At 44.7% G+C, this 13819-nt stretch overlaps 1 protein-coding gene across 1 annotated transcript in view; it reads right to left on the reverse strand.

Annotated features, from left to right (window-relative positions):
- Positions 1-5087: 5087 nt before the first annotated feature.
- C13H3orf70 (chromosome 13 C3orf70 homolog) overlaps positions 5088-13819 on the reverse strand; it is a 100307-nt gene continuing 91575 nt past the window's right edge. The window contains exon 2 of the mRNA XM_021069978.2: positions 5088-9939. Coding sequence (XP_020925637.1) covers positions 9383-9939 — 557 coding nt within the window. The 3' untranslated portion in view covers positions 5088-9382. The remainder of the gene's footprint in view (positions 9940-13819) is intronic.

The raw sequence follows: 13819 nt of genomic DNA on the forward strand, positions 1-13819 counted from the left end.
GGGGTGTTTTCCTGTCTGCATCACTCCTGAAGGCATGACTATGTCCAGTGCACTCCTGTGTCTCCCACAGCACAGTCAGTGCTGAGAACAGCCAGCTGCCAGCATCTTCTAAGTCTTTTTAAAGTAAACCTTTTATACACAGAAATGTTCTCAAACCGCATGTGCAAAGCTGGGTTAATTCACAAAGTGAACACACCTATGTAACCTGCGCCCAGATCAGGCAAATAGAAATGACTGTACCCCTGACGTCCCCTGAACTCTGTTCACCACCCACACACCCTACAAGTTAACCAACATCCTGACTCCTAAAAGCACGGTTTTCGCCTGTTTTGAACTTCATATAAATAAAATCCACTACTTACTCTTGGAAGTGGCTTCTTTCACCGCAGTTCTGTTTGTAGACTTATCCCTGTTATTCATTCTCTCTGCTAAGTAGTATTCCACCGTATGAATATACCATAACTTAGCTATTCTATTGTTAATGGGCATTTGGGTTGTTTCCAGTACTGGCCCAATGCCATTCTTCTTCCTGTCTTTTGGTGGACATATGCATGCACTTCTGTTGGGTATAAACTTAGGAGAGATTTGGCAGGGTCAGACGGTGGGTGTAGGTAACACCTTTTGAATACATGCCTGCCTGTGTGAATGAATCAATGTCTCCAGCTTGGGGAGCGGTGGGATGGGTAGGACGCACATAGAGGCCCCTGCACGGTCCCTTCCCAGCTCTCAGTGCGCGGGCCCCGGCTTCTGGCTCCTGCCCCAGCCAGGAGCCTGCCGTTAGGCTGCTGGTGGGTTCGGGCCTCTGCCTCACACGAGGACACTTCTCAATCATTGAGTGGAGCCAGTAGCCCCCACTCCTACCTGCCATCTGTTCCCCCAGAACTCTGTGCTATGTCTGCCTCAAAGGGCAGAGTTTGGTCCTAAGAGTCTGGGAAGGCCATGTCCCAGGCCCTAGCAAATTGGGGAACGGCATGGCTTGCACAACCTGAGCTTTTTTCTCTCGAACAAGTTGGCCCATCATCCCACCTGTACCCCCACCTGACATGAGTTCCAGCCAACATTCCCCCTTCATCCACCCCTCTGCTGACCCTTCCCGATCTCATCATTCCCGTTCTGAGTGGCTGTACCAGGCAAAACATGCGGCCCACATGATTTCCTGCTTGATTCAGGAAACACATTACAGCTCCAGGAATTCACTGCCTGTGACTCTTGAAAATGTTGGGGTGAGAAATCTCTGGGGAAGAACTGACCTGTTTTGGACCCCAGTAATCTGAAAGGACCCAAGTGAATTTAGTTGGACCTACTGATCTTGTGCTGACCTCCCAGTGACCTGTCCAGAGATGCCCAGTCTAGGCCCCCATGTTTACCTAGGGCCTGGGTTCCTCGGGAAACCCTGGTGTCCTCTCCATACTCAGTGCAGCTCCAAAGTCCTCTAGAGTCACCTCTCATTGCTCTAGATCCCCAGGAAAAACAGGATCTGTGGATCCCTATGCAGATCCCACCCAGGCCTCAGTGAGCCCACCTCTCCCGACACAGCACAGGGTCTACCCAAAGGCCCCTGGCGTGTGTCGTGGATACACTGGGATGGCTCTTCCAGGTCCTTCTGCTGATACATGGGGGTACCTACATTTGCTTGGTAAATTCTGGCACCACAGTTCACACAGGCAGATTCTAAACCTGGAGGCGGAAACTCAGCCCTCTGTCTACCACACGGGGTGCTTGTTCATGGCTGGGTCGTCAGAGTCTACTCAGTGCCCTGGGAAGCCAGCCTGAAGTGGGTGATGACTGCTACTTAGCACAGGAAGGGATCGGTATCAAAGGCCCCACTTCAGCAGGGCTGGGAACAGGAGAGGCAGCAGCAGCTGATACCGAAGTACTAAGATCTGAGGCTGATTCCCAAGAGAGTTCTTAGATCCAGCACACATTACCACTCCCCACCCCAAGCCTAAAAAGTGTCTGGGTCTCATCTGAGTCTCAGGCCAGACCTGGGTCAAGGCCAAGCCAGGCTGGGCAGAAAGCCAGAGTGACTTAACAACAAGCACAGCATTGAGCGATGCCTGGAGGGCTGGGCTGTGGTCCCTGGATGCCCGCACCTAGAGCCAGGGCTATCCTGGGGGTTGGGGGATGGGAGTGCAGCAGACAGCCTCGGGGCTTCAGGTGTGGGGAGGAGAGAGAGGCGAGGGAGGCAGTGGGAACAGGACTAAGCAGGAGGGGGCAGGTGTGAGTGCAGGGACTCCACACGCGAGGGTGACACCAGCTGGATTTGGAATCAACTGCGGTTTGGGGCTCTGACCCTGCTGTGTACCTGCCGTGTATAGCGACTCACCTCCGTTTATTGTTGACTTGGCTCTTGGGTGCTTTGGCCTTGAACTCATGAAAGTATCCTGCCCTGCCCACCACACAGAGTTGCTGGGTTTGAGAGGTAAGGTGACGTCTGGGGAAATGCTTGCTCAGTCCCCCTTCAGATGCTGGGGGGTTCCAGGACCACAACGAGGTCCTTTCTGTCACCATCTTGCAGTGATGCTCCAGATCTCCTTCCTGGGATCAATCATCTGGACGGTACACTAGGTGAGAGGCTACCTGCCATAGAGGCCTACAAGGTCCCATCCCAGCCCAAGCTTTCTCACCTCCCCTCTCCAAATCTGCACACAGTTTGGGGCTGGAGACTAAGAAAGACAATGAGAAACAAATCGTCTCCTTTCTCCAACCCACTGGCCCAAGGCCCTTCCAGTTGGACTGAGGTCACTCCTTGTGGAAGCCAGGTGGTTCCAGGACACACACTCTGTGGTCTGGCCTTTCATCCCTCCCCCAGGCAGGTCGGTACCTTGCTGCCTGAACTCACGGGCAAGGTCAGGCTCTACCCGCGCTCACTGTCCTGGGCTCACCATCTTCAAAACAGCTTCCTGGGCTTGTGTCTGATTCTAATAGTAATGTCAATTCATTTCAGAAAACTAGGGAAATTCCAAAAAGCAAAGAAAAACACCATTAATATCTAGGCATATTTACTTTACCTTGGCTTTCACTTGCTATTTCCATCAAATTCCCTTAGATGCCTGGTTTTGGAAGAATTCCATCTGACTTCTAATTGCCCTTCCTTAAACCCCTCCGCAGTGAGCCTGAGTCCTGAGGTCGTCTTACCTTCATTCAGCACAGAACTGGGGTGGGACACCAAGGTTAAAGGCATTACCAGTTCCCAGTGACTGAACTGTAATGAGTTGCTAAATTAAAGTTTACTGCAGAATAAGTGTGTGTAGTCAGCATCTGTAAGCTGCTACAATGTGATGCTTTCTAGAATATGGCCATGCAGTTATGTGGAGAGTTAAATTAGTAGCATGAACATATAGCCGATGAGATTTGCTGTCTGCAGAAGTCACTTTAAAAGACAAGGTATCTTGTGAAGGCAGAAAAGGTAGCCTAGAACTGTGATTAAACAGAGAAGCAGCAAGGGCCAAATCAAAGCACTGAGATATTTGCAGAAAGAGTGTGTATGTGTGTCCATCGGGTGGAACACAGGCTGTGGAGGGAAGGTGAGTGGACGACGTCGTCCTCTGCTGGGTTGGGGACAGGAAGCGGTACCCTCTGCTCTCCTCCTGGCTCACTCCCAGCCTCTTGGCTCAGCCTCCAGAGACCCTGAGAGTGGAAAGGGGCTGCAACGCAGGCAGAGGCAAAAAGCAGGAGCTCCATGGCCAAGGTAACTGGGTTCAAGTCCGACTCCCACTTACAAATTGTGCCACTTTGGACAAAAATGTTTACTTAGTTTTTTTTTCCCTTAATACTTTATGAAGAATGTCCTTCAACCAGGAGTTTCAGTCATGGCGCAGTGGAAATGAATCCGACTAGGAACCATGAGGTTGCGGGTTCCATCCCTGGCCTTGCTCAGTGGTTTAAAAATCTGGCGTTACCGTGAGCTGTGGTCACAGACTCGGATCTGGCTGTGGCTGGTAGCTGCAGCTCTGATTAGACCCCTAGCCTGGGAACTTCCATATGCCACATACGCGGCCCTAAAAAAAAAAAAAAAAAAAAAAAAAAAAAAAAAAAAAGGAGTCTAGATTTGGAATTCCCATCATGGCTCAGCAGTTAATGAACCTGACTAACATCCATGAGGAGGTGAGTTCGATCCCTGGCCTCACTCAGAGGGTTAAGGATCCAGGATCCAGCATTGCTGTGAGCTATGGTGTAGGTTGAAGATGCAGCTTGGATCCCACATTGCTGTGGCTGTGGTGTAGGCCAGTGGCTGCAGCTCCAATTTGACCTCCATATGCCATGGGTGAGGCCCTAAACAAGACCAAAAAAAAAAAAAAAAAAGCAAAGGAGGTCCTTCAACCTTACAAAAATGTTTACTTCTTGAGTGCTTTACCTGATTTGTGAAAGGGGGATGCTGAAATCTCCCTCAGAGGGCTGCTGTGAGAACCACTCGTGGAGGCAGGAAGACAGCAGTTGAACTGTCATTATTAGTATGAATGGTGATAGTATTCCTATTACTGATAAGCAAATTCATTTAGTATTCCCCATGGGGTTATTCAATAAAAGCCAACTCCCAAAGCTGTTCTTTTCCTGGTATGAATACAAAAATTAAGTTCCTGGATCTGCCACATTGAGGCTTGAACCCTGAGCTTTGGTGCCCAAGTGACTGCATGCCCACAGCTGTTCAGGGGAGCGACCTCCCTGGATCCTGACCTGCAGTCACAACTGTCTTACATGGGGTGTAAGAGCAGAGCACACAGCTTGTAGCTTTGTGTTAAATAAACCGTTTGTGGGGGGATTAAGTTTTAATTATATAAACCTAATGCAGCCCACAAAATAATTCTTACTGTACAGGGTTCTGGCAGTTATCATGAGTGGTGACTGTGAGTGCATGTTACAGAAGCAGTAATTACACCTGCACTAAGTTTTTGTAAAGTTCAAGTGGGATAATGATGTAAACGACTTGTTTCTGAGCGCAGTCAGTCCTGGATGTAAATGTTTCAGATTTTGCAAATGTACCTTCTTGATTTTGTGTAGTTCATACTGTATTATTATTTTCATCAGACAGAACCTCTCCAAAAGTGAGTGGGGAGAGAAGATATTCCAAAATCCAAAATATCGTATTTGTGCCGGTACAAAAGAAAAAAATCACATTTATTTTACAAGGTAGTATTTTCCTAAAGTATTATACAGAGAAGAAAGTTGAGCTGTTTGTAGGAAAACAATATAATTTTAGGAAATTACAGAAGGATCAACATTGTGCTTAAAACATTTAAATAGACAGGTTTTAAAAATAGCACAGTAAGTGAATATTACAAGATATGAACAGCCTTAAGAATACATATGAACACAATGATATGGGAGCTCAGTATTAAAACCTCTAGTGATGATTTGCTTTCAGACCTGTTCCAACTATTAAGAGAGCACTGCCTCCACCTTAACAGAAAAAAGAACTCAAAGCACAAACAGAAACACGGCCCTTTCCCAATACAGTCAACTCTCAATTATCCATGATAATGAAAGGGAGCAATGACATGTGAAATTTTCTGAAGGTAAATCATTGCAAAATTAGTTTTGGGAAGTGCTCCTATACTTACGTCTGGACGTGAGGAGCTGACCTCCCTGGACTTTACAGCACTGATAAAGTGCAGAGAACTCCCACTTCTTTCTCATCCCCTCCACGGGAAGAGACAAACACACACTTACAGAAATGCCCAAAATACAACGGGTCTCCTTATCGATGCTCACACATCCTCTGGAGTGGGAAATAGGAAAGAAAACCCAAGAAAACTTTTTCCTCATGTAAACATCCAAAACATGTCAATAAAATTTTGCAAACCAGATGGAAAACCAAGAGTTGACTGTATAAATATTATTTTGTGTTTTTCTCTTGCCCAGAAGTATCTGTATCATCGAACCTAGCTGGATCTTTGACAGCTTTCTAAATTACCTGGTTGCATCCTATGACCCATATAGAGAAATGTGCATATGACATGTGAAAAACTGATGTTTCAAATAGGCCAGGAAGAAGAGGTTAAGAAATAACACCACTACTCCCAAGGTAAAAATCAATCCTAGATCAAATCCAAAACATACTTCAGGAAAACAAGTTCATGGTTTTGTTCTGGTTTTGGTGATTGTATTTTTTGTTTCATTTTGTACTGCATTACCTGGAACCACAGGTCTTCCACTTCCAGAAAAGCAACTGTTTTTCTTCAGGGTTTTCCTCAAATTTGCATTTCAAATCTTGAAAATACCTAGATTTGACTGTAAAGTTTCAATGGTTAATGTACCAAATAGTTATAACTACAAAAGCATTTTAAAAGCTTTGTCATTTCTCAGAAAAATCATGAACATATGTGAAACTTGAAAATTCTAAAAGAAATCTTGGTCAGATAAGAAAGCTAAATTCCACACAGCACTTACTTTGTATCTTCTCCCTAACAGCTTTCATCTCAACTTTCAAAAAGTGGGAATGGTGCCAGTTTTTGACAAAAGCCCAAGAAAGCAGTTTTCCATTCCCATAGCCCAACTCTTTGCCCCAAGTCAGCATGTACTATATGATCCAAATTATAAAGCTTTCATATCTCTCAGTGTACAAGTATTAATCAAAAGCCTATTTAACATGACTGTGTTCAATGTCTATAATACACACTGCAGTCTAAACATTCTCTAAAGTGCCTATAAATATGTTTATACAAAGGAGCAATATAATATCAGGATTACCGAGAAACTCTTTCATGTAATATAGAACAGAATAGGCCTAGAATTTAAGTTGAAACTATATATTTTTATATCCTTATCAGTTGTTCTTGGAATGCAAGCATAAGGAAACAATTCTGGTCAATCATACATGATTTTCAGAGACTTATTAATATTAACAGTGCTAGAACAACAAAAAAAAATCTTGCTTGTGCTTATTTAGAAAAGGCTATTTTGAGATCCAGGAACATCTGATATTTAGAATCCAATGGAACATCTCCAATTCTATAAAATAGTAGTAAGTGAAGCTTAGTGAGTTTTCAATTATAAAGAGATTGTGCAAATATTTAAAGTGATCATCAACCAGTGTCAAATCCAAAAATTCCATTAAAATTGTGGTTAATCTGAATGGCAGTTCAGGAGTTTAGAAAACAGGAACCTAGGCAAAAGTCACAGATATTACACTGATAAAAGGCCCAACCCTGACCCAGCTGGCCTCAGAAACAGGGCCCTGTGCCCATGGATTCCATGGCTTTGGAGCTCTGGTGGTTGACTCCAATTAGATTAACGGACAGAGGAGAGAAGTGGTGGCAATGGTGTAGAAAGAGAAGACCCTCTATGTTTCCACATAGAGGATGCAATGAGCTCACACAGGGCTAGGTATAGACAGGCCCCTGGCCTTGCCATGGCTCCCAAGCACTCAGCTTCCAAGCTGCCTCCAGCTGGCTGCTCAATCCCAGGCAGGCAGGTGGCACTGAGAGCCCCGGGCTGGGCTCATCAGCTGTCTGTCCCTACACCCCTCTCCCCACACCCACCTCTGCTGTCTCTCCTGGGCCCCAATGGCCCTGGAGCTCTGCTACCCACCCACCTTCTCAGTTTGACTTGTTGAGTCTTCATGTGCTACGAGGTGGGAACTTCATGCTGGCTGTACTCTCACCCTCACAGGAAGTGTTAACTCAACCTGTCCTCAAAGGAGCACACACACTTCACTCTCCAAACCCTGCGGATGTTCGGGGCACCTAAACCTAACAAAATGCTCTAGGTGCTCACCTGAACTACACATACAACTCGGAAAGCAGGTTCTGCCTACAGTGATTGGTGAAGGATGCCAAGCGGAGCCCTCAGTGAACGGGCCTCTTCTTTCTTAAAACATAAACCCTGACATAGAACAGACGTGTCACATGCTGACAGAGCAGGAGAAAATGCCATGGGCGCACACTCGTGGACAGTGAGGGTATGAGAAGTAGTTCTCTCTCTCCCACTTTGATAGTTCTGGTTCCATTTGGGCCATATTTTAAATTTCCTGGATTCCTAACTATGCTTAACAGCCAGTACACTTGGAGAAATGGCAGCTAACTGACTCACACAAGAACACCTGTTACAAATGGCTATCAGGAGCAGGATTCTGAAGAGAGCTAAATAACAATCATTCACTACTTTATGTGTGTAGGAAAAGAGAACATACAACAGACCATGAATATTACTGTAATAAAGTGAATATTACACAAAATATTTTCTCCTGATTTAGCAGCGAACTATTTCAACTGCTTTTGCATTTGCATAAAAAAGTCCATGCATCATACTGAATTCTAATTCATATCTCACCTAAGCCATTCTAATGCTTCATACAACCAAATGAAGCAGAATTAATCAAACCTATTAGATTCATTCCTAATCCCTAAAGGACTGCTGTCTTTAGCATTTCCATGCTAACTAAAACTATTCTTGATTTTTTTTCTTAAGACATTAGATGTGGCTGCCTCTTAAATATAATACCTATATAGCTTCCTAAAGTTTTCCCCAGACTTGAAGAACAATTTTCAAAACTTATTTAAAATGTTGGGGAACTCACCCCAAAGGCCAGCTACACCACTCTCCCCAGATAGCCCAAGCCAAGCACCTCTCTCCCTCCCCTGAGTCCCCAGGGCACTCTGGGTCCCATCACCTGCACAGGTTTCTGTCCCTACTGGACTATGATCCATGGATGCTGGGAGGCGGGCCTTATTCACTGTGCATCCCCACAGCACCCTGAAGAGTGCAGGCACTCAGCTAATGCTGGATTGAGCATGAAATTAGAGACGTCATTTCTTCTGAAGTGAGGTCTAGCTCAGCCCCAGGTCACAGAGGTTGTGCATTACTAGGGGCCAAGCTGGCCTCCAGTGACCTCCTAGAAGCAAGCTGAGGTCACACTGGCCCAAACCCAGTGCAGGCGGTGGGGAGACAGGGACAGGGACAGAGCAGCATCTACCAGTGCACACCTCAAGGGGTCACGTGAACCAGTCTCCACATGGGACTAGTGGGGTGGCGGTGCCTGTCAGCTCGCCACAAGGAATGCCAAAGAGCTGTTCTGCAAAGAACTGGCTACTGAGAAAATAGTGCCTCCTTCACTCTGGGCAGCTCCTCAACCCGATCCACGATGCTCTGTGATCATCGCTTCACTGCTTTCAAAGTTCCCAGTGAAATTAAGGCTGGGTCACAATTCATGACACCAGATGCTACATAAAAAGAAAGTCAAGATACAAAAGAAAACCATGTATAAGAAAAAGAATGCCTTAGTTATAAGACTAATTTAAAAGTGAAGCTAAATCAGCAGACCACTGAACTGCTATGGTTGCTAGAGAGGGTAGAAAACACTGACTGCAGTGGAAAAGGATCCATCAGACAAAAGTACAAAAGCTCAGCATGGATCAGAGGACCCGGCTTCCAGCCTGGACCCTCACACGGTGGTTTCTATTGTTTCAATCACTTCCAGATCAGACTGCGAGGGGGACAGGAGGGTGCACTCGTCCGGTTCCCAGCTGCTCTCCGGACTGTAATCTTCCTCTGAACTCAGTTCGGCTCCTTCTTCTGTGTCCTCATCACACGATTCCACATAGTGAGCCCCGATGGCATTTATCCCAGAGTCCTCAGAACTTGAGGGAGAAGAGCAATGATCTATTTTTGGCGTATTGCTCTCTTTTGAAATTAAGGCATCGTGTGCAGAGACCTCCTCAGGGCTCATTTTGTGGGAATGTGGCGCCGGCTGCTTCTGCACATAGCACATCTTCCCATTAATACATTTAACCTGATAGTTGTCAATAAAGAGGTCTGAGATCATACAGTACCTTGGTGAGTCAGGGGGAAGGGGAGGCTGGAAGACAGATGCAAATTTCAGAAAGTGTTCAGTGAGGGAGACAGAGATCTGAATGGTGTTTGTGGGCTCCCGAGGCTTCGCAGGAATCTCAGTGCTTGGAAGCTGTTCCACGGGGGTCATTGGCTGATACACGTATTTGCCTGTGGGGAACACAGAGAGGCAGCTGAAATCTAAGAGTATTACACAAACTACGTTAAGGTAGCCGTAATGCTTTCTCTCTGGGGACTCAGAATGTTTTAAAAAACATTTCAGTAATGTCTCAAAAGAAACCAGTAATAGAATCATTCAACACTGTTAAAATCAACTCCATGTATGTTATAACCATATAGCATGGTACATTACATCGTGGTGTTTTCATCTAAGAAACTCAACACACTTTACAAATTTTAATCTATATCTGTATCTTTTTAATGCCTCTGGAGTAGGGGGGTGGATGCGATCATCCTTATTTTACAGACAACCTGAAATGATTTACCCATCATTCTAGAATAAAGAATGCCCATGATATAGTATGGTAAAAATACACTATAAAATAGTAATAATGTACCATAAAATTATAATTACATTTTATCTTTAATAATTATATGCTAGACATTTAAAATTTATCAGAATTATGGAAGACTTGGAGTTCCCATTGTGGCTCAGCAGGTTAAGAACCCGACTAGCATTCATGAGGATGCAGGTTTGATCCTTGGCTTTGTCCAGTGGGTTAAGGATATAGTGTTGCCACAAGGTATGGCATAGGTCATGGGTGCAGCTCGGACCTGGTAGTGCTGTGGCTGTGGTGTAGGCTGGTGGCTATGGTTCCAATTTGACCCCTAGCTCAGGAACTTCCACATGCTGTGGGTGCAGCCCTAAAAAGACCAAAAAAAAAAAAAAAAGAATTATGGAAGATTTTCACTCTTTAGGTTTCTATTTTAATTAGAAAACACACACATATTTAATAGGCAATGGCCTATAGGATTGTCCTGGCCACCTTCAGTGGCTGGGGTAAGGTGCAGGGTGTGAAATGACCTCTTTCAAGACCCAAACCTCATCGGTGGCCTAAGCAGGAGAGGTTACCCCTGACACTAATTCCACAGGCAGAACCTTAGCCAAGCAGAAGCAAAGGCATAGGCAGATGCAGGGGGTGACCTGCCAGATGTTTCTAGAAAACCAAGAAGCTTATCTTCTTCCCACTGCTGAGCCCTCAAGTACTTTTCAGAGTTGACAAGGACATGAAACCTAACTGATCTGTTTCTACTGTGTCTCTTTCTTCATTCTCTTCTACTTCACTCGACAGCAAAGCCTCCCATGTTTCAAGTGTTAAGGAACCAGAAGTGACAATTACCCAGTCTGTAAGCCTAAAATGATTTAAAAACAGAAATCTCAAAGAAAAAAAATCCTAAAAGACCCAGAGACAGAAGTCACAATTGTGGGCACCATGTTGGGTTTCTCCTAAGGTAGTTCACTTATCAATCAGTGCATACAGGATCTTCTGCACATATTAAGACATTGTTTTTTAAATTCAGTGCTACTGCCATTTTGGATTAGATAATCCCTTGTTGAGGGGCTGTCCTGTGCACTGGAGGATGTTTAGCTGCATCCTTGGCCTCCACCCACTAGATGCCTTTGGCACCTCCTCCTCCCCAGGTGTGACAATCAAAAGTGTCTCCAGGGAGTTTCCACTGTGGCTCAGCAGTAATGAAACTGACTAGTATCCATGAGGACGCACGTTCGATCCCTGGCCTCACTCAGTGGGTTAAGGATCAGGCGCTGCTGTGAACTGTGGTGTAGGTTGCAGATGAAGCTTGGATCCTGCGTTGTTTGACTGTGGTCTAGGCTGGCAACTGCAGCTCCAGTCTGACCCGTAGCCTGGGAACTTCCACATGCCACGGTGTGGCTCTTAAAAAAAAAGGGAAAAAAATGTCTCCAGATGTTGTCACATGCACCTGGAGGCAAAATCGCCCTCACTGAGAATTGCTGATTTATGAGCTCCTTGTGAGCATCTCTCCGTAATCAAATAACTCATTGTGTTCTGTTCCCATTTGTTTCAGTTCTTCATCAGACTGAGAATTCTAGGCTAGGGATCACATATATAAGGAAAACTACCTTAAATTGTTAAGCCATGGATGAATAGCAATTTTAGATCAGAAATGCCAACAGCAAACTGTGCCACAGATCGTGTGCAACATCGGTCATCTATTAAGATCAACAAAGCCACCTGTGTTTTTTTACCTCTGTTTCTTGACTCCTGTAAGAAAAAGCAGGCTTAGATGCCACTACTTCTTTGTAATTAAATTACTTTAAAAATACATTTGGCTTCATTCTGGATTACAAGGTGCAAAAGCTACATTTAAAATTGTTAAGCCTTTGCATTTCCAGGTCTGCTTCCAAACCTGGACGTATTTCATACAAATCCTATGGTCTAACAAAAATACAAATGAGAAGAACTCATCATGCCTGCCTGGGAAACTGTTTAAGATATAGCAGGTATCTTCAATTCTGTTGTCTGTAAAGGAAGATATCACTCCGCGTCAGGCAAAGTTCGAATCAGGCAAGATCTAATAGACTGGTATGGTAAGACCTCTGCCTCCAGGCATCTTGGGCACTGTCAGCGGAAGGGCAAAAAGGCAGACCTTCAAGCTTCCTCTCTGATCTGCCAAGCCCCGGGATTAGAGAAAGATGAGTTTCAGCAGCGGACAGAGAAGAGACTTAGACAATTTAGGGACTACTTCTTCTGTCCACAGAGTGGTGAATAAAACATCTGGAATGGACGTTTGGTCTTTTCTCTTCTTGGCCAGTGGACTGGTGGTTACTGAGTTCAGGATGCTGTGGATGGCAGGCACTCAAGAAATGCTTGTCACAGATGCTGATTAAGTTCATTCTGGCCCAAGTAACCTCTGATTTAGTTACCCACTTGTCACAGCCTAAGAGGTTCCTGAGACCCAGCGGGATCAGGGCTTTATCTGGTTCAAAGGTGGAGGGCATCCTGAAGCCGGACTTTGGGCTTTGTCTGACCAGCCTCTCTTACTCTCACTCAATCCCGCCGGCTGCATCTCATAATTTGCTTTTTCTCTTCTTAGTTCTTCTACCTCTTTTTTTCTCTAATGCTCTCTCCTCCAAAGCACTGTTTTTCTTCCTTGGAGTGTAGTAAAGGAAAAAGAAATATAGCTGGGAGAGAAAGGTGTACACTGCATTCCAAATGACACTTTCTTCTACAAGTTACACCCATTAAATACGCTAGTTCAGGGCTAGGATGACAGCCTGCTATCTGGTGATAAGGGGATACAGATGCAAAGAGAAAGGCAGAGAAGAGCATAATAGTAAAGATGGTCAGATGAGAAATTGTTTAGTAAAGGTCTTTTAAATATCAATTATTATATGATACTAAATTGATTTGCTTATAAACAAATAAATAATAAAACAAATTCATATCAAGGATTTAGTTTTATAGAGTCCAGAGGGGTTAGTACTTTGCTTCAATCCCCAATAACTTCTACCCTGTGGCACACTCTGCTGTGAATCCACGTTCACAATGACAGCCCTGAGGCATCACTGCAAGATCCTGAATTATGAGAGATTCAATTACGTCCACTCTACTGTACTTACCACAAGGTAAAATGAACTAACTTCAAACAAAGGAATTTCTGGCCACTTAGCCAGGAAATTCAATAACCACTGCATTCTCTGAGCTCTTAATTAAGGGTTTACTATGTTATTTAAAGAAAGAAATGGATAAGAACTTTTAAAACTTAAATCTCTTCAAGGAAAGATATTCAGAGACTGAGTCAAGGCTTGAAGAAGAGCAAAGCAGAGGGTGATCTAGATACCATGATGATCCAGCATTCCAGCTCTGGGTATGTGCTCAAAAGAACTGAAAGCAGAGTCTGGAAGAGATACAGATACCACGTTCATAGCAGCATTGTGTGCAACAGCCAAAAAAAGTGGAAGCAACTGGAGTGTCCATCGATGGACGAATAGATAAACAAGACGTGGTATATACATACAATGGAATATTATTCGGCTTTAATGAGTAAG

The sequence above is a fragment of the Sus scrofa genome, chromosome 13 (assembly GCF_054392235.1).
Source record: "Sus scrofa isolate SSC_HxYL_T2T_F1_AM1 chromosome 13, Sscrofa_HxYL_maternal_Yorkshire_Landrace_v2.0, whole genome shotgun sequence".
NCBI lineage: Eukaryota > Metazoa > Chordata > Mammalia > Artiodactyla > Suidae > Sus > Sus scrofa.